The 15275-nt window shown below is 26.6% G+C and overlaps 2 protein-coding genes across 3 annotated transcripts; one reads left to right on the plus strand and one right to left on the minus strand.

Moving 5' to 3' along the window:
- Positions 1–2255: 2255 nt before the first annotated feature.
- On the minus strand, positions 2256–7746 carry LOC111275377 (dihydroceramide fatty acyl 2-hydroxylase FAH1-like). Of its 2 annotated transcripts, none has more exons than XM_022860735.2 (7): positions 7363–7746; positions 5635–5700; positions 4926–5018; positions 3767–3963; positions 3561–3666; positions 2790–2936; positions 2256–2681 (listed from the first exon to the last, which is right to left on the minus strand). In XM_022860735.2, exons 2-7 carry the CDS (start codon positions 5683–5685, stop codon positions 2562–2564), a joined length of 714 nt encoding a protein of 237 aa, XP_022716470.2. In that variant the 5' UTR covers positions 5686–5700; positions 7363–7746; the 3' UTR covers positions 2256–2561. The 2 variants fall into 2 exon arrangements, with proteins under 2 accessions (XP_022716470.2, XP_022716469.2); XM_022860734.2 differs by having other exon boundaries at positions 2422–2681; positions 5635–5696; positions 7363–7598.
- A 3323-nt stretch (positions 7747–11069) lies between these two features.
- Positions 11070–12775, plus strand: LOC111275378 (uncharacterized). The gene has a single exon (XM_022860736.2). The coding sequence runs from the start codon at positions 11359–11361 to the stop codon at positions 12475–12477; it is 1119 nt and encodes a 372-aa protein (XP_022716471.2). The 5' UTR covers positions 11070–11358; the 3' UTR covers positions 12478–12775.
- The last annotated feature ends 2500 nt before the right edge of the window (positions 12776–15275 follow it).

The following is a 15275-nucleotide window of genomic DNA, read 5'->3' on the forward strand; positions in this document are numbered from 1 at the left end:
CTCAAACTCAAACTTCTCACTATTCGACTCGACTCGATTACACTCTTAATCTAACCAACCCTTATAAGACGGTGATTTTATTTTTAAATGTACCGAAAGTATGTTTATCTTTTCTACAATTTTTTTTTTGCTTTTAACATTAAAAATAAGAAAATATCAATGTAAGGAAAAAATTTTTAAATTTAATGTCAAATACACTAAAATTAAAGATTTTTAATCTTTGTGAAAGTCAACTAGAGAAAAAAATTGAAATACAAAATTGACAAAAGATCCATAAATGTAACTATTTAATAAAATTGATCATTAAATTAAAATAATAAGTCTCGTTAAAGATTATTTAATTACTATAATTTAAAAAATTACATTTTCTACATTTCTTTTACCAAACTAAAAAAAAAAAAAAAAGGAGCATTGCATTATTACAATTTTTTTAATATCTTAGCCAGTGCCATTGAATCTTTAGTATTGATTAACATTTCTTTTAATAATTTAGGGTTTGGGAACAAAAACGAAATCAATTTAAAAGGCAAACCTGCCTAGATTTAGACATACATATTAATTATTGATTTTAAGTAATATTTAATATACAATAATCACTCAAAAAATAATGATGATTGATGCATAAGTATTAGATTATTGTATTTGATAATTATTTAATGATTTTATGTGACGTTGATTTTAAATTATCGATAATGATCGAATTATTATCGTAAAAAATGATTTAATTCTCATTTAAAGAGATAAAAATTTTATTATTGAAATAAGATTACATGTAAAATTAATAATTGTGGATATTACTTATTTAATAAGTAAACTTAAAATTTATTTCTTCTTAAAATTAATTATAATTATTTTATATTATAAATTTTTGTATTTTCAAACTAATATTCAAGTTCAAAAATAAATTATGTGGTTTCTTTCAACTTGTTTTAATTTTATATATAATATAATCTTCCGATTTAAATAGATTAGATTTATTTCTAATTTAAATATTTTTGCATAATTTGTACTATAAAAATTAATTTACCTATCAATAAATATATTTTAAAATTTAATAATTTAATAGTATTTTATTATAAATTAAAATAATAATATTAATATTTTATAAATTATTATCTTTAAACAACATTAAAATCATTAATTTATATAATTATTACAATATACATAATTATTTTGATACTTCCAAACAAATAATATTTGATTTTAGGAGCTTCTATTTATATCCCAAAAATAACCCTATACACTTATTTTCTAAATACACCCCAAATTTAAAACTTGAATCCAAATTTTTATTCTTTACATCCAAAAAAAAATTATTCCTATTTGCAGTAAAAGTCCTTCGCACTCATTTCTTTCATTTCCGTTTTTCTCGTGGATTCATTATCTATTTCTTCAAATCTTAAACCAAATCCATCTTAAAAACATCAATCAAACCCCAATATTATAACTTTTAAATTAAATCAAGCTACTTAATTTTTTTTTATTATATCATAAGGATAAAATCTTAATACAAATAAAAAAAAAAATTTGATTCGAAATCAGACTCATTACGTTTCTTTAAGCACTTTTAACTATATTAAACTAAAGGTTTGGAGACCACTAAATTTCAATATAAAGATAAATTACACTTGATTTTTATTAAATATTTATTAAATTAAAATATGATGTATTAAATTTCGTTTTTGCATAAATTCATGAATAACGAAAATATTTTTTCATAAATTTTAAGAGATTTACAGGAATAGAAATTCATATACTTTTAAATATTTATGAAAACGTATTTCCGTATATTTTAAAAATAATCAAATATACACATCCGTGTATCTTTAAAACGTCACCAAAACGCATTTCCATTTTAGAGGTGAACACATATAAAACACACGAAAGTGCTTTAAGCAATTGAAAAACACAGAGGTAATAGCCCTATGGTAACTGTTTGAAATGGGAAAGGAGTCCAAGAACCCCACATGATTAGACAAATATTCAATATCCATGGTCAACATTTTGCCATTGACCTAATAATCAAGAAATACAGTAATTTTAAAAAATTAATAATTATTAATCTAATAAAATAATTTAAAATTATAAGCGATAAAATCATTTTAATAATAAAATCAATTCAGCAATTAAACCATTATAATAATCTTAGAAATAATATCCTTGATGATTATTATGATGATAATCTTAAAAATAATACAAAAGAGTTTTATTATAACTACTAAAAACTTAACAATTGAGCAAAGCCAGGAAGACAATTAAAAAATAAAGGTTTTATCATGTAGAAATGGCAATGTGTACGTTTTCCTTCTCAAAATCTGTCTTTTACTTCAATAGTTAATTCCAATGCTAGTAAAAAAGGCCTTGCTGTGTAGGTCCAACCAACAATGATGTATGGCGTGGAACCGTAGGAGATAGCAAACAAGAAAATATGGTACAAAAGCCAAGACCAGGGCTCCATTCCATCTATAAATAATATAAAAGCCAGGGCAGGGCAGGCTCATCCATTTGCTCACAGCATCAGCTGTAAGTAACTTGATGAAAAATCATCTATGCATCAGCTGTCACCTACTTTTGTCACCCACTTTGACTGCAGGAAATGTTCCAAGCACATGGTCCCAAACAGAAGATGTAATCCCAAACCCCTTGCTCTGAACTTTAAAGTGATGATTCAAGTGGTATCTCTGTCAAATAAAAACACCGACACAACTGATGATTTGTCACCTATTCTGTTCAAATAAATCGGTATATAAAAAAAAAGGAAAAGAAAAAAAGTAATCAAAATGAGTTACCTTGAGAGTTTGACCATATCCTTTAGATGGCTTTCCATGGTGCAAGTAATAATGGGTGCAGTCATACATAACATATCCCAGCAACCCACCTCCAAACAAAGCTGGAGCGATTGAAGGAGGTGACAAAAGCTTAATCAGGGTCCACAACTAGCAATCAAGAAACATGCTGAATTAGGATCACGTAAAGGAACCCATAAGCAAATACGTAGGACAACAAACCATTCCCTGCTTTCCATTTTGCATATATATCTAACAACAATAATTCCGTCACAATGTGCAAAATTAATCCAATATAAATTGGTTTCAATTTGACATTTGGGATTCCAATCCTACGACTGGAAATACATACAAGAGTTCTCTTTGGAGCAATTCACAAAGGAAATTTTGCCCCCACAGTTTCACGTTTGAGACCAATAAATTCATTGCTCACATTCTCTTGTTGAGGCAAATATGGTTTTACTGGATATGAATAGTTATATTCTCATGGCAAACAGAAACATTCCTCCCCTCTACAAATGTGGTATAAAAAACAGATTAAATTGAGTCTATGAACCTATAGCTTTTTTGCTACAGTTCAAAGCGGACATTGGAGATTAGTAGGACTTTAAAATTACAGGGTTGAATTTTAAACTGTGAGATGGTATGCTTAGCGAACTAGATCATGAGGCCTAAATGGGGAAAAAGGATAAAAGAAAAATATTTCTAACCATAGCACCCTTGATAGGTAACTTAATAGAGGATAAGTATAGAGTTTGTAACAAATTAACATACTGGCACACAGAGAATTGCTGTTGCAGCTGGGGGGAAAACAAGCCGTAGCCCATCCATAGGGTGCTTGTGATGGCAGCCATGAAGGAGATAGTGCAAGGTGTTTCCCCTGAAGAAAATTTCTCAAACTTGCTTCAGCATGCCAAGTTGGTCATGTAGACAGCATACAGTGAGAAATTGAGAGAGACATAGACAGAAAGAGAACTTACCAATAACTTTTTGTTTTCATATGGAAAAGAAAACGGTGCAAAGAATACTCAAGAAATGTCCAGATGAAGATGCCACCAACCACTGTTGAGGCTACCTCAGTACTAGTAAGACCTCTTTGGGTAGAGACAGAAACAAGCCAACATATAACTGGTAACCAAACAAGTGGGATCACCCACCATTTTGTGCGTGTCAAGAGCTGTTCAAGTAAAAAAAGTTCAAGTTGTGATGAGAGATGTGGTAGAACTAAAAACATTGTTACTAGCATCTAATGATGCTATATGCTACAAAGACAACTGTATTGAATGGAGGTACGTAATTGAAAACCTATTAATGCAGGAATAGCAAAGAAGCAGGGATCCTTACGAGATTTTTCCATCATTCAAAAATCAAGGACAATGCAAAACAATAAAGGAACTAATAGTAGTGAGAAAAATAAACTACTTTGGCACTTATAACAAATGATACGACAAGAAAGAACAAGAGAACAAAAACTACATTTGTTGTAAAACATTAAGGTGGAACGACATAAAAGAAAAAGAAAAATCTTATGATGCAAGCATAGCATTATTTTGTTTTTTATTTTCTACATTTAGTTTAAGGTTTTTTTTTTTAAAAAAAAACAACAGCAAAATACATGTTTGACAATGTTTTTTTGTTTTCAAAAATTTTTAAAAAAAAGTAAAATTTTCCAAAATTGTTGGAAGCAAGAATTTCTTGCTTCCATTATTTTCAGAAACATGTTATCATTTCTGACACTGTAACCTAATAGTACCTATAATGAAAATTAGTTGTTGCTCTGAAACACTGCAAAGTTGTAACACTGTAAAACAGAGTAAAAGTTTAATGATATGAGTAATCTAAAGCCTAGCTCAGAATGTACACTTCAAAGTTATTTATTTCTAGACACTTTCTGCAAAAGCTAGAAGCTAATTACTAAAGTTTCAAATTCAAACAGGTGCTGCTTAAGGGCATGCCTGAAAATTTCATTGGCCTATTGACTGCACAGGGTGAAATCAATAGGAACTACAAAATTCTTGTCAGCACTTAAAAAGGTTGGTGCATATGCATGTGCATCTTCATATACATGTATCTGGCAATATCTCCATATGCTGTTCTGTAATTCTAGAACTGCCTGATTGGAAAGACAAGGATCAGTACCTCACAAAAGTCATTGGAAAAAAACCGGGGAACATCCTTGCTAACAATAGGTTGGTGAACCCATCTGTCATAAGCTTCCCCAAGATGGCCAACCTGCAAAATTCTCATTTGTATACGAGTCAAAGAAGTTAATAAAACATCGCATAAAAACAGAATCAAAATGATTTAGAAAATTATATGAATAATCCTTAATCTAGTTGACACCGCACAGTATAGATGACACATGGAAAAAATATGGAGAGAAGACTTTCAATGGGCAGCAAAGATGCCTTTAAGGGAGAAAATTTTGGGGTAAAATTAGAGTCATCTGAGTATTGATTAGAAATAAGTTTATACAGAATTTCTGGTCATATAAGAGATCAATGCTGATCAGAAAATACATAAATACATAGACCAGAGGTAAAGTAACATTTTTCAGAAGTCTTCTAGAACCAAGAACTAAGTCCAGTACACCAAGTACTGCTGAAGTGAAAGAGTTTATATTTTGTCTTTGTATTTGTTTTTTTGGAGTTGGTCCCTTTTCCTGATGCTCAATACATGTCTTTTGAGTGATGCTAGACTTACTAACAAATATGTGTAGAATAACCAATGAAAATGCACGCTGGACTATACTAATTAATGCACTAAACAGTATATATATATATATATCTCAAAAGAAAAATAATAATAGGGAAAAGCAAAGAAAAATATGACAGGGTGCGGTTCAGACCTGGAATACCATAGGCTTATCCAAATCAACCATAAAAGGCTTACTGACCATCCTGGTAGCTTCTGACTTGAATGAATTATTAACCAAACAAAAGAGAATCAGCAGCAAAATTAAAAATATTTTCATACCACCCAGCAAACAATAAAAGGGCAACAAAAAAATCAAAAGATAATTGCAGAAGAATGACAAAATAATCAGTTAATAACATTTTTATGGTTGAAAAGGAGTTACAGCTTGCATTTTTGGGCCATGTATAAGCAATTGTGTTCTTGAAACAATATATATTTGTCTCGAAAGCAACAATTGTTTCTATTCCCAAAATCTTCTATCATATCTGGCATTATTTTAAGCAACATCTTATATCCCTAGATTTAAACTAATAGAAGATTTGATAAATTTTAACATTACTGAAAAGAAAATATATTCAAGCAGTCTGGTGCTAATTTCAACCACCACTCCTCATCAAAAATATATATACATACAGATACCAAGAATTAAGGCATCTATTACATAACCTGAATTTTGTCCTATTATCACAACCCTCATATTTAGAATGATAACCTTTAGAAAAATCCAGTCCCCAGAAAGAATTTCTAAGTCTCAAAATTTTCTAGTACTGGATTTTACCTAAATTACTAAGACTTATTCAACATCTTTCCGAACTGGAGTTTTCCTAAATTACTGAGACTTATTCAACTTCTTTCCAAAGAATATGGTGCTCTCCTCTCTCTATTGATTATATCCATGTTAGCAAACCATACCATACCAGTAATGAAGATAGCATTCTGCCACATTTTTATTCTCCTATCTCTTTCTTTCAATTCTATCCACGTCGAAAACCATAACATTAATGAATACTGTTACCTCCTGTGAATAACGAGTAAAGCAAATGTATTTCCTAGAGGATTTTTAGACACCAATAATACTTTGCCCCGGGAAAGGAGCAATAAGGAAACTAACAAAAAAGTATTTAGTAAAGGAGAGTTTTGGCTTAAGATGATATGAAAGACACTAAGGGAAAAAAAGCTATCCTATTGTGAACTAGAGATTTTAAGTACTATTTATAAATCTTCCATTCAATTTCGCACCCTGTAACCAAAGGAATTAGAATGCTGAGAAATGCTTTCGTTTATCCAAATCATGATCTTACAGAGAAGGAACTTGTCAGAACTATGCCTCCATATATTGGCAATCACTGCAACAGAGTCTACAAAGCCATATATTTGGTCCACTAGTGCTTTTGCACTTGACCACCCAAGACCAATTGCACCACAAAATTCCCCTTCTTTCCTGATCATCCCTAAAACCACAAAATAAATTTTCTACAACTTTCTGGGCATGACCATTTGGATAAGAGATAACAGAATATGTGGCATGGCAATGTGAAAGAGAATGCATCATTGAATATAAAACAACAAACTAAGCCTTATATACCGTATCTCTGGGGTCGGCATCCTTGAATATCATTCCTATAAATAAACTTCCACCAACAATCACATGATCTGTTGGTAAAGACTTTTAGTTCTAATGATCAGATCAAAATCGTGACAACTTTAAGTATAAAAAAAACGTGACTACATCCAACCATCCTAATTGATTCCATGGAATCTAATGAAGTTTTCAAGTGATATCCAACACAATTTCGTTTTTGGTTTCCATTGATTAGCAAATTTGTCAAGCAATCAATTACAACAAAAAGAAGAAAAAGGGGGAAAAAAAAAAAGAAACCTTGGTAAGGACCCTCCGGGGAGCTCTTGAGTTCGTGAAGACCGAAAAAAGAAACAAGTTTTGTTTCAATGGACGAATGCTTAATTCTACTTCTTCTTCTGCTCCTCATTGAATTGTGAGGAACGCTCAGGCCGAAATTCAAGCCAACTAAAGGCGGGTTTCAGCCTTCCAAAATCGAAATCATAGCTACACCTCATGTTTGCACAACGGTTTCAATTTTGCATCTCATTAGGCTAAATTAAAAAAAATAAAAAAACCTTGAAGAATTTTTTTTTTATATATATTTTAGCTATTTTATTAACAGCCGCAAAATGGCCGATCCGCACTGAACTCATCATAAGCTCAGCTGAGCAATTAATTGAAGTTTTTATTTCCTAACGTTTCGAGTGGCAAGAAGATCGATTCTTCTTAAATGAAGTTTCGATTTTAAATTTTGTGAATTTTTTACGAGATTTAATCTAATTTAATGTCAGATTAATTTAAATTTAAAGTAATTATCACTGAAAATCTTTAAAAAAAAAATTATTTCAAAAAATAAATTCATTTAATGAAAATTTTTAAATAAAATTAAATTTTTTATTACAATTTATAATTAATAATTTTAAAATATGAATAATGTAAATTTAGGACTCTAAAAATCAAGCAATTCGTTAGTAAAATTTAATTTTTTTATTATGAAACAAATCCATTTAATAAAAACCTTCCAATGAAATTAAAATTCTTATTTACAAATTAAATAAATTTAATTAACATTTATAATTAAAATTTTCAAAATACCGATTTAAAAATATAATAAACATATAGATGTTTATTTTCATCAATGCTAGTGCTCATATTTTCATATATATTGTAGTATTTGTTATAATGTACATCGCAATGTGAATCTTTATTTTTTATTTTAAACTAACAATTATTTATTAAATAAATGATTATTTATTATAAAATAATTGAAATTAATAAAATATATATTAACCAGAATTTGCATGGATATAGAAAGTTTATCTCATATCAAAATAATTATTTGATTAACGTATAGATAATATACATCGCAATTTGAATATTTATTTTTTATTTATTTTAAAATAATAATTATATATTAAATATATGATATATATTATAAAATAATTAAAATTAATACATATTAATCGGAATTTGCATGAAAGTATAAAGTTTATCTTATGTCAAAATATATTATTTGATTAACATAAATTTAAATTTTTATTACTTTTATTGTTGAAAAATTAAAATTTTGAAGATAAAACAAATTCAATTGTAAACATTTATTTAGCTTTTTGTTTATCAAATGAATTTATTTAAACGAAAGTTTTTGGAGGAAAATAAAATTAGTATATATAAATTGAATAAAATTTGTCAGTTTATCATAAGAGATATTTAAAATGATAATTTAAAAATATAATAAATATAAATATATGTTCTTATCAATTAAAATTTGACCAACATTTGTAATTTTTATTCAACATTTGCATCTTAAATATATAGAATGAAATATAGATTAAATACCACGTCCAAAATAAAAAAAATAAAAGTTAAATATAAAAATAATCTCTGTGCAATATATTTTGATACATAAAAAAATAAAATTATCAATTTAATATTTTAATTTTTATTCAATCATTCATTTTAATACTTAAAACTAATATCGTCGATCAAGTTATTAATATAATATAAACATTCAATAATATATTAACATATGTAAAAAAAAAATACAATCGATTTTATATCATCAATTGTCACTTTAATATTAAAAATAATAAAAAATTCAAACAAAATTAATAAAAATGTAAAATATTTTTTAAAAATTATAAAAAATTAAAAATATATATTTATAATATTTTATAATTTTTTATAATTTTTAAAATTTTTAAAAATTTTTGTTTTAATACTGATATGAAAATTAATAATATAGTATTAATTTAATTTTTTTATACATATAATTATTTTATTAGATATTCATGCAATATTAATAAATTAATTAATGACATTAATCCAAAATATTAAAATAGATGTTAAATGCATGTTAAAAATTAAATCAATAATTTTATGTTTTAAATATTAAATTAATAAAAATATATAATATAAAAACTATTTTTATATTTAACCCAAAATATATATATATATAAAAATATATTTATAAAGTGGCGTGAAAAGCGTCGTGAAAGGATAAAAAAGAGCGTAAATTTAGTGTAAGAATCATTAAGGTCACGTGCTTCTCATTTTATTGTCCCTGCTACTATACTAATACAAAATGATTGTGTCCCACTTCCCATGACTTTCCTTTTCTTTGGTCTTCGCTTATTCTTTTACGGCAAAAAGTCATCATTTTTTTTAAAAATTATTTCTCATTCAAGATTGTAGATGGCAAATTAGTAATGTAATTTTTTTAATTATTAATCATGATTACTAATAGTAAATTGAGTCACCATTGGATAGTTGGTTCAAGTATGTTTGGATTCGAATCTATTAAATGATTATAAAAGTTTTTTATAAATTTATTACATTTAATGTAAATAAATTTATTTAAACAAATTCAAAAAAATGTACTAAATAAAACTTAAAATCCTTTGTGGCTAAATAAAAAAAAATTATAAGTTAGAGTGGGGTCTTCTCACTTTGTCATTTGCCAAAACTTTCAAATCCATTGCACAATATTTTATTTTTCAATTGGATTATGGAAAATGAAAATCCAATGTCTGATCATATTTTATCTTACTAGTGAAGTAATCCAGCCCTTTTTCTCTTTGTTTCTTGTTAGTGGCCGCCTGCCAATCAAACTCGTTTTCAAATAAACATGACATAACATAAATGTGATTTTATTTCAATCTTGTTTTTGTACTTTGACTTATTGCAATTTAATTATTATATTATTAAAAATCTCTCAAAATTTATCATTTTATTAATAGAATTTTGTTATTAAATTTAAATTTAAATTTATTATTATATTATTATATTATTAACATTTAAATTTTGTTAAATGTGAATAAACACATCTCATTTGGAAATTGATGCGGCAAAGTAAGAACCAAATATAATATAAATTTAAAAATATATTTTTTGAATATCTAAACTTGTGAAATTTTAAAATTTAATTTCATGTGTTTTTATTAATAAATAAAAAAATTACATTAAATTTAATAAGTGAAGTTCATAAAAAATTTTATTAAAACTTAATAAATAAAAATTTTAATAAAAATTTAAATCAATAGATTAATAAGATTTAATAAAAAAAATCAATAATATATAAAAAATTTATTAAAAATATTATTTATAATTTAAATTTGATCATTACTTATATAATGGTAAAAATTTTACTAACATTTTTATTAAAAACATTTATTCAATAAATTTATTAAAATTTTATATGCTTAATTTATGTGATGAAATTTTTTAATTTTAATTTATTTATTTCTAATAAAAATTTCACAAATTTTACCTATATAACTTTATGTAAGTTTTTTTTAACAAAATATCTTGTGAAATTCAAAATGTTTGAATGATATAATTAATTTTTTTTTCAAAATTTACTTCTTATTTTTAAATGATGACTAGATTTATTGAAATAATTATCATCAAATTTCTATTTGTGATGATAACAGTATTAATTTTTTTTTTGTATCTTTGTGTTTAATAAATAATTTCCTGTTACTTGACTTCTTCATAAGATCTGTTCAAAAGATAGAAGATAAATCCAAAAGAAAAATAAAAGAGAAAAAATAAAAATCGAGCGACAAAAGAAACCCAAACCTCCACTCTCCTCTGAAACCAAACCATTTCCCCCACGCGTCTTCCACTTTCTTGTCTCCTGCTCCTGGGCTTTAAAACAGCGATCATCATGTAGACGCTTGTTCCATTTTCTCCCCTTTCCCAATCATCTTTTTTAGTTTCATCCGCTTTCCCTTTAGCCAAGCAAACAACTCAAGAATCACAAGAAGAAAAAGAAAACCCAGTGTTTTTTTTTTTTTGGATTTTTTTTTTGCCATGCCTTTTCCATGGAAGAAAGCCAAAGTAACTCGTATCTCCCGGCTGGTTGCCGACCTCCACCAATCCCCCAAGCGCGGCGGATCCCTAGTGGTGGAGACTGGCTTCCCGACGTCCCTCATCGATCTCTTCGTCAAGAACCGTGATCGCTTGAGAAAATCTCCTAAAAGGAAATCAAGCCCTCAGATCCAAACCCCTCCCTCCCATGTACCCTCCACATCTCTCCAATCATCCCCTTCCCCTCCCTGCAATGAAGACATACAATCTCCTGAGCTAGATGTTGGGAAATTAGTGTTGATCAAGAGAGAATGCAAGGAGAGGATTGCGTTTAAAGTGTTTTTAGTGGTGGCTCTGGCTGTTAGTACCAGAAACCTTGCGGTTTGGATCATGATGGCTGCTTTCTTGCTTGTGCTAATGGAGTTCTTTGGGACACGTTTCTTGGGTTTCTTGAGACCAGATTCTAAGGATGTTTTCTTGGGTTCCTGGATTCGAAAGGGTTTATCGGTTTTGAAGAGATGGAATTGGGAGCAAGGATCAGCAGCCGAGGAATTGGCTGTGAAGCAACAGGGAACTGTTTTCCCTGATTCTTGTGGGCTGATTGAAGTCGAGGAAAGTCAGATTGCGGAAACGAAATTCGATTGCGTTTGTATTGGTAAGGGTGGTCAAAGCTTGGAGACACAGACAAAAGTGGATAGAACAAGGGAAATCTTAACATGTAACAGTGAGCGTAGTCGGAGTGCAAGATTTAAAAGAAGTTTTATCAAGAAATTTGTTCCAAAGAAGTTGCGCCATGGAAAGAGTAATAATAACAAGGATCAATTGGGAGTAGATATACAAAAATTGGACGAGATTGAAGAGGAAAAGCAAGTGTTGAATGAAGTTGAATCACAAACAGAAGAAGCTAGGATTTCAACTTCTGTTCAAGTTTTGTGGGTCGAATCAGAAATTCGAGTCGTTAAAAACAAGGTGGTGAATGTTAGAAAAAGGGAAAAATCAGGCTATCTGATTCTGTTTGTGATTGTTCTTGCTGGACTTGTAGGAGGCCGGGGTGCTGCACTTTTGCTTACGCTTGTATGGTGCTTGATACTGAGATTTATTGGGAGACCAAGAAGATGTTGAACTTGGAACACTATCTTTGTCTGGTTTCTTGTCTCAATCTCAAGCTAGAGTTCTGGTTGGGTGGCCTGTCTGAGAAGAACAAAACCATCTTTTTTGTAGCTTTCTTCTGGTTGAATCTGCTGATGGAAGCCTGGTTATGATGGATGGGGAGTCCAACGGTTTTGTTGCCAAGGGAAGGGAAGGGAAGTTGAGTTTGCTGTAATTTCAAATGTAAATTGACATTATGTATACAATTCAAAATCCACAATATTCGTTGATTTAATTAACTCTGAAATTCAGGTGGTTTGCCTTATACTTATTTGATTTGTTGCCTCAAAAATCAATTTGTCCCATCTTTAAAAATATTCGTTAAAATTGTGAAATTTCTTAAGTTTTAATGCCAACCTTTTTATCCTCAGTAGAGGAGAAGATTTACGTAAAATTTTATAGGTGAAGTTGGTAAAATTTTATATTAAAAAATAATAAATTAAAAGTTACAATCGTAAAATTAAAAATAAAAAAATTTATTACATAAATTATATGTATAAAATTTAAAAGTTTTTTTATATATTTATTAAATAAATATTTTTAATAAAAATATTAATAAATTTTTTATCGTTAAATAAATATATATTAAATTTGAATTTTAAATAATATTTTAAATAATTATTTTATATATTATTAAATTTTATATTGATTTTTATCAATTTATTGATTTAATTTTTTATTAAATTTTTTATTTATTTATTTTTAATAAAAAAACTTCATAAATTTTATTTATAAAATTTTATATAAAATTTGAAAGGACACAACATTTAGCAGTTAGCATTCGCCATCAAGTAATAAGATGAGTTCTATTATGAATTGAAAGATGTATTAACATACCGTTTTCATGTTATCTTTATCAAATTGCTAAATAAAATATGAAAATAATTACAAGATGTGTGTGGAAAGAAAAAAATAATTGAAAAAATAAATTTTTTTTATAAAAATAAAACGCAAAAGCAATAAAGCTTTGAAGAATTTGTTTTTATAATGAAAATTTTTAACTACGTAAAGCAATTAAAAATTATCATATATCTAAAATTTTTAATATAATATATATTATTTTACCAACTTTATTTATAGTCTAAAAATCGGATATAATGGGATTAAACAAAGAATTAGTATTTAATATATTATTAGTTTAAAATTTTAATTATATAAATAATATAAAGAGATTGACACATATTTTATTTTTATTTTTAATTATCTTTTTATTTTTTAAATATATTTTAAAAAATATGCATCACTCTCTCAATTCTATTTACGAAATCTAAAAATTCTATTGTATCTCTATTTTACTTAATAATTACTCAAATAAATATAATTGATCTATTGATATTTGTGTTTTTGATATATGAAATTCCCGAAATACTCTCTAACTCCGGTATAAAGGTTCCTCGTCTCGTCTAGCTATTACAAATTCGAAAGTATTTTATCTATAATTCTTTCTATTATAATATTATAATTAATCAATTATCAATAAAGGATTATGTAAACATTTACCATTTAAAAATATAAGTTTTACGTAATTTTTTGAATCAAAATGTAAACAAATAAAACTTTAAGTGAACTATTCAAAAATAAATTTAGTTTTTATTCATCTATAATCATTTATTAAAGTTAATAAATGATTTTAAATAATATTTTTACATTCATTTATTAAATAAATTAAATACGAACATAAGTCTATTTTGTTTGTTTATATTCATAAATAAAAATATAAATTATATATTAATACTCATAAATTATTCGAATTCGACTCAAATAAAATTTGAATTCAATTCAATTATTATCGAATTGAATTAGAGTCAAGTAACTTAATTTATCGATTGAGCTGAATTTGAATTTTTTTTTATTCGAGTTTGAGTAAAATAATTATTATCGAGTTAAATTAGAGTAAAAAAATGCTCGAATTTGAGTTTAATTGATAAAATATTTTGAATTCGAGTTTGAATTCAAATACAAATAATTAAAATTTTATCAAATATAATAATTGAGTTTATTTTTATATGTTAATCAAGTTTAATCAAGCGAGATCGAATAATTCAATTTTTATCTCGAGTCAAGTTAAAGTTAAAAAAATAAAACTTGATCGAGTTTAAATCGAATTTCGAGTATCGAATTTAGAGTAAAGCTTGAGTTTAAATTTAATATTGTATCGACTCAAACTCGATTGATTATACCTTTATTCACAAATAAACTCATTTAAAATTTATTTAAAATTTGTTCATTTATTATTTTTTCTGTTCATTTATAATAATAATAATAATAATAATAAATTATATTTTTATTTTTTATCTTAATTTTATTTTAAAATTTTTTATTCATTTTGATTCGTTTATATTTTTTTAAAATTTATTTGTTTAATTTTATTTATTATTTATAAATATATATATTTTATATATGTTTATAAATATATTTATTTAATATTTATAAATAAATTTATTTAATATAATCGAATCGAATATAAATTAAATGTGAATATTATACTGTTTAAATGAACCAAATAAAAACAAATAAATTGATTTTGTTACCGAACACTAACCTAATCTAAACACACCTTTAAAAAAATATATAAATTATGTATTTACATTTGTTCGTATATATTCGATTCGTTTACAAATTTATTTTTTATGAGTTCTACATGCATTAAATTATAATTAATTAATTGTATTCCAATAATTATAGTTATATGTAGGGAAGGCAAAAAAATCCGTACCCGACGGGTTTCGGTCCGACCCGATTTTTTAGGGTCGGTTTTTTTTTTTGAAAAT

The sequence above is a fragment of the Durio zibethinus genome, chromosome 26 (assembly GCF_047325235.1).
Source record: "Durio zibethinus cultivar Kanyao isolate XHJ-2024 chromosome 26, ASM4732523v1, whole genome shotgun sequence".
Lineage (NCBI taxonomy): Eukaryota > Viridiplantae > Streptophyta > Magnoliopsida > Malvales > Malvaceae > Durio > Durio zibethinus.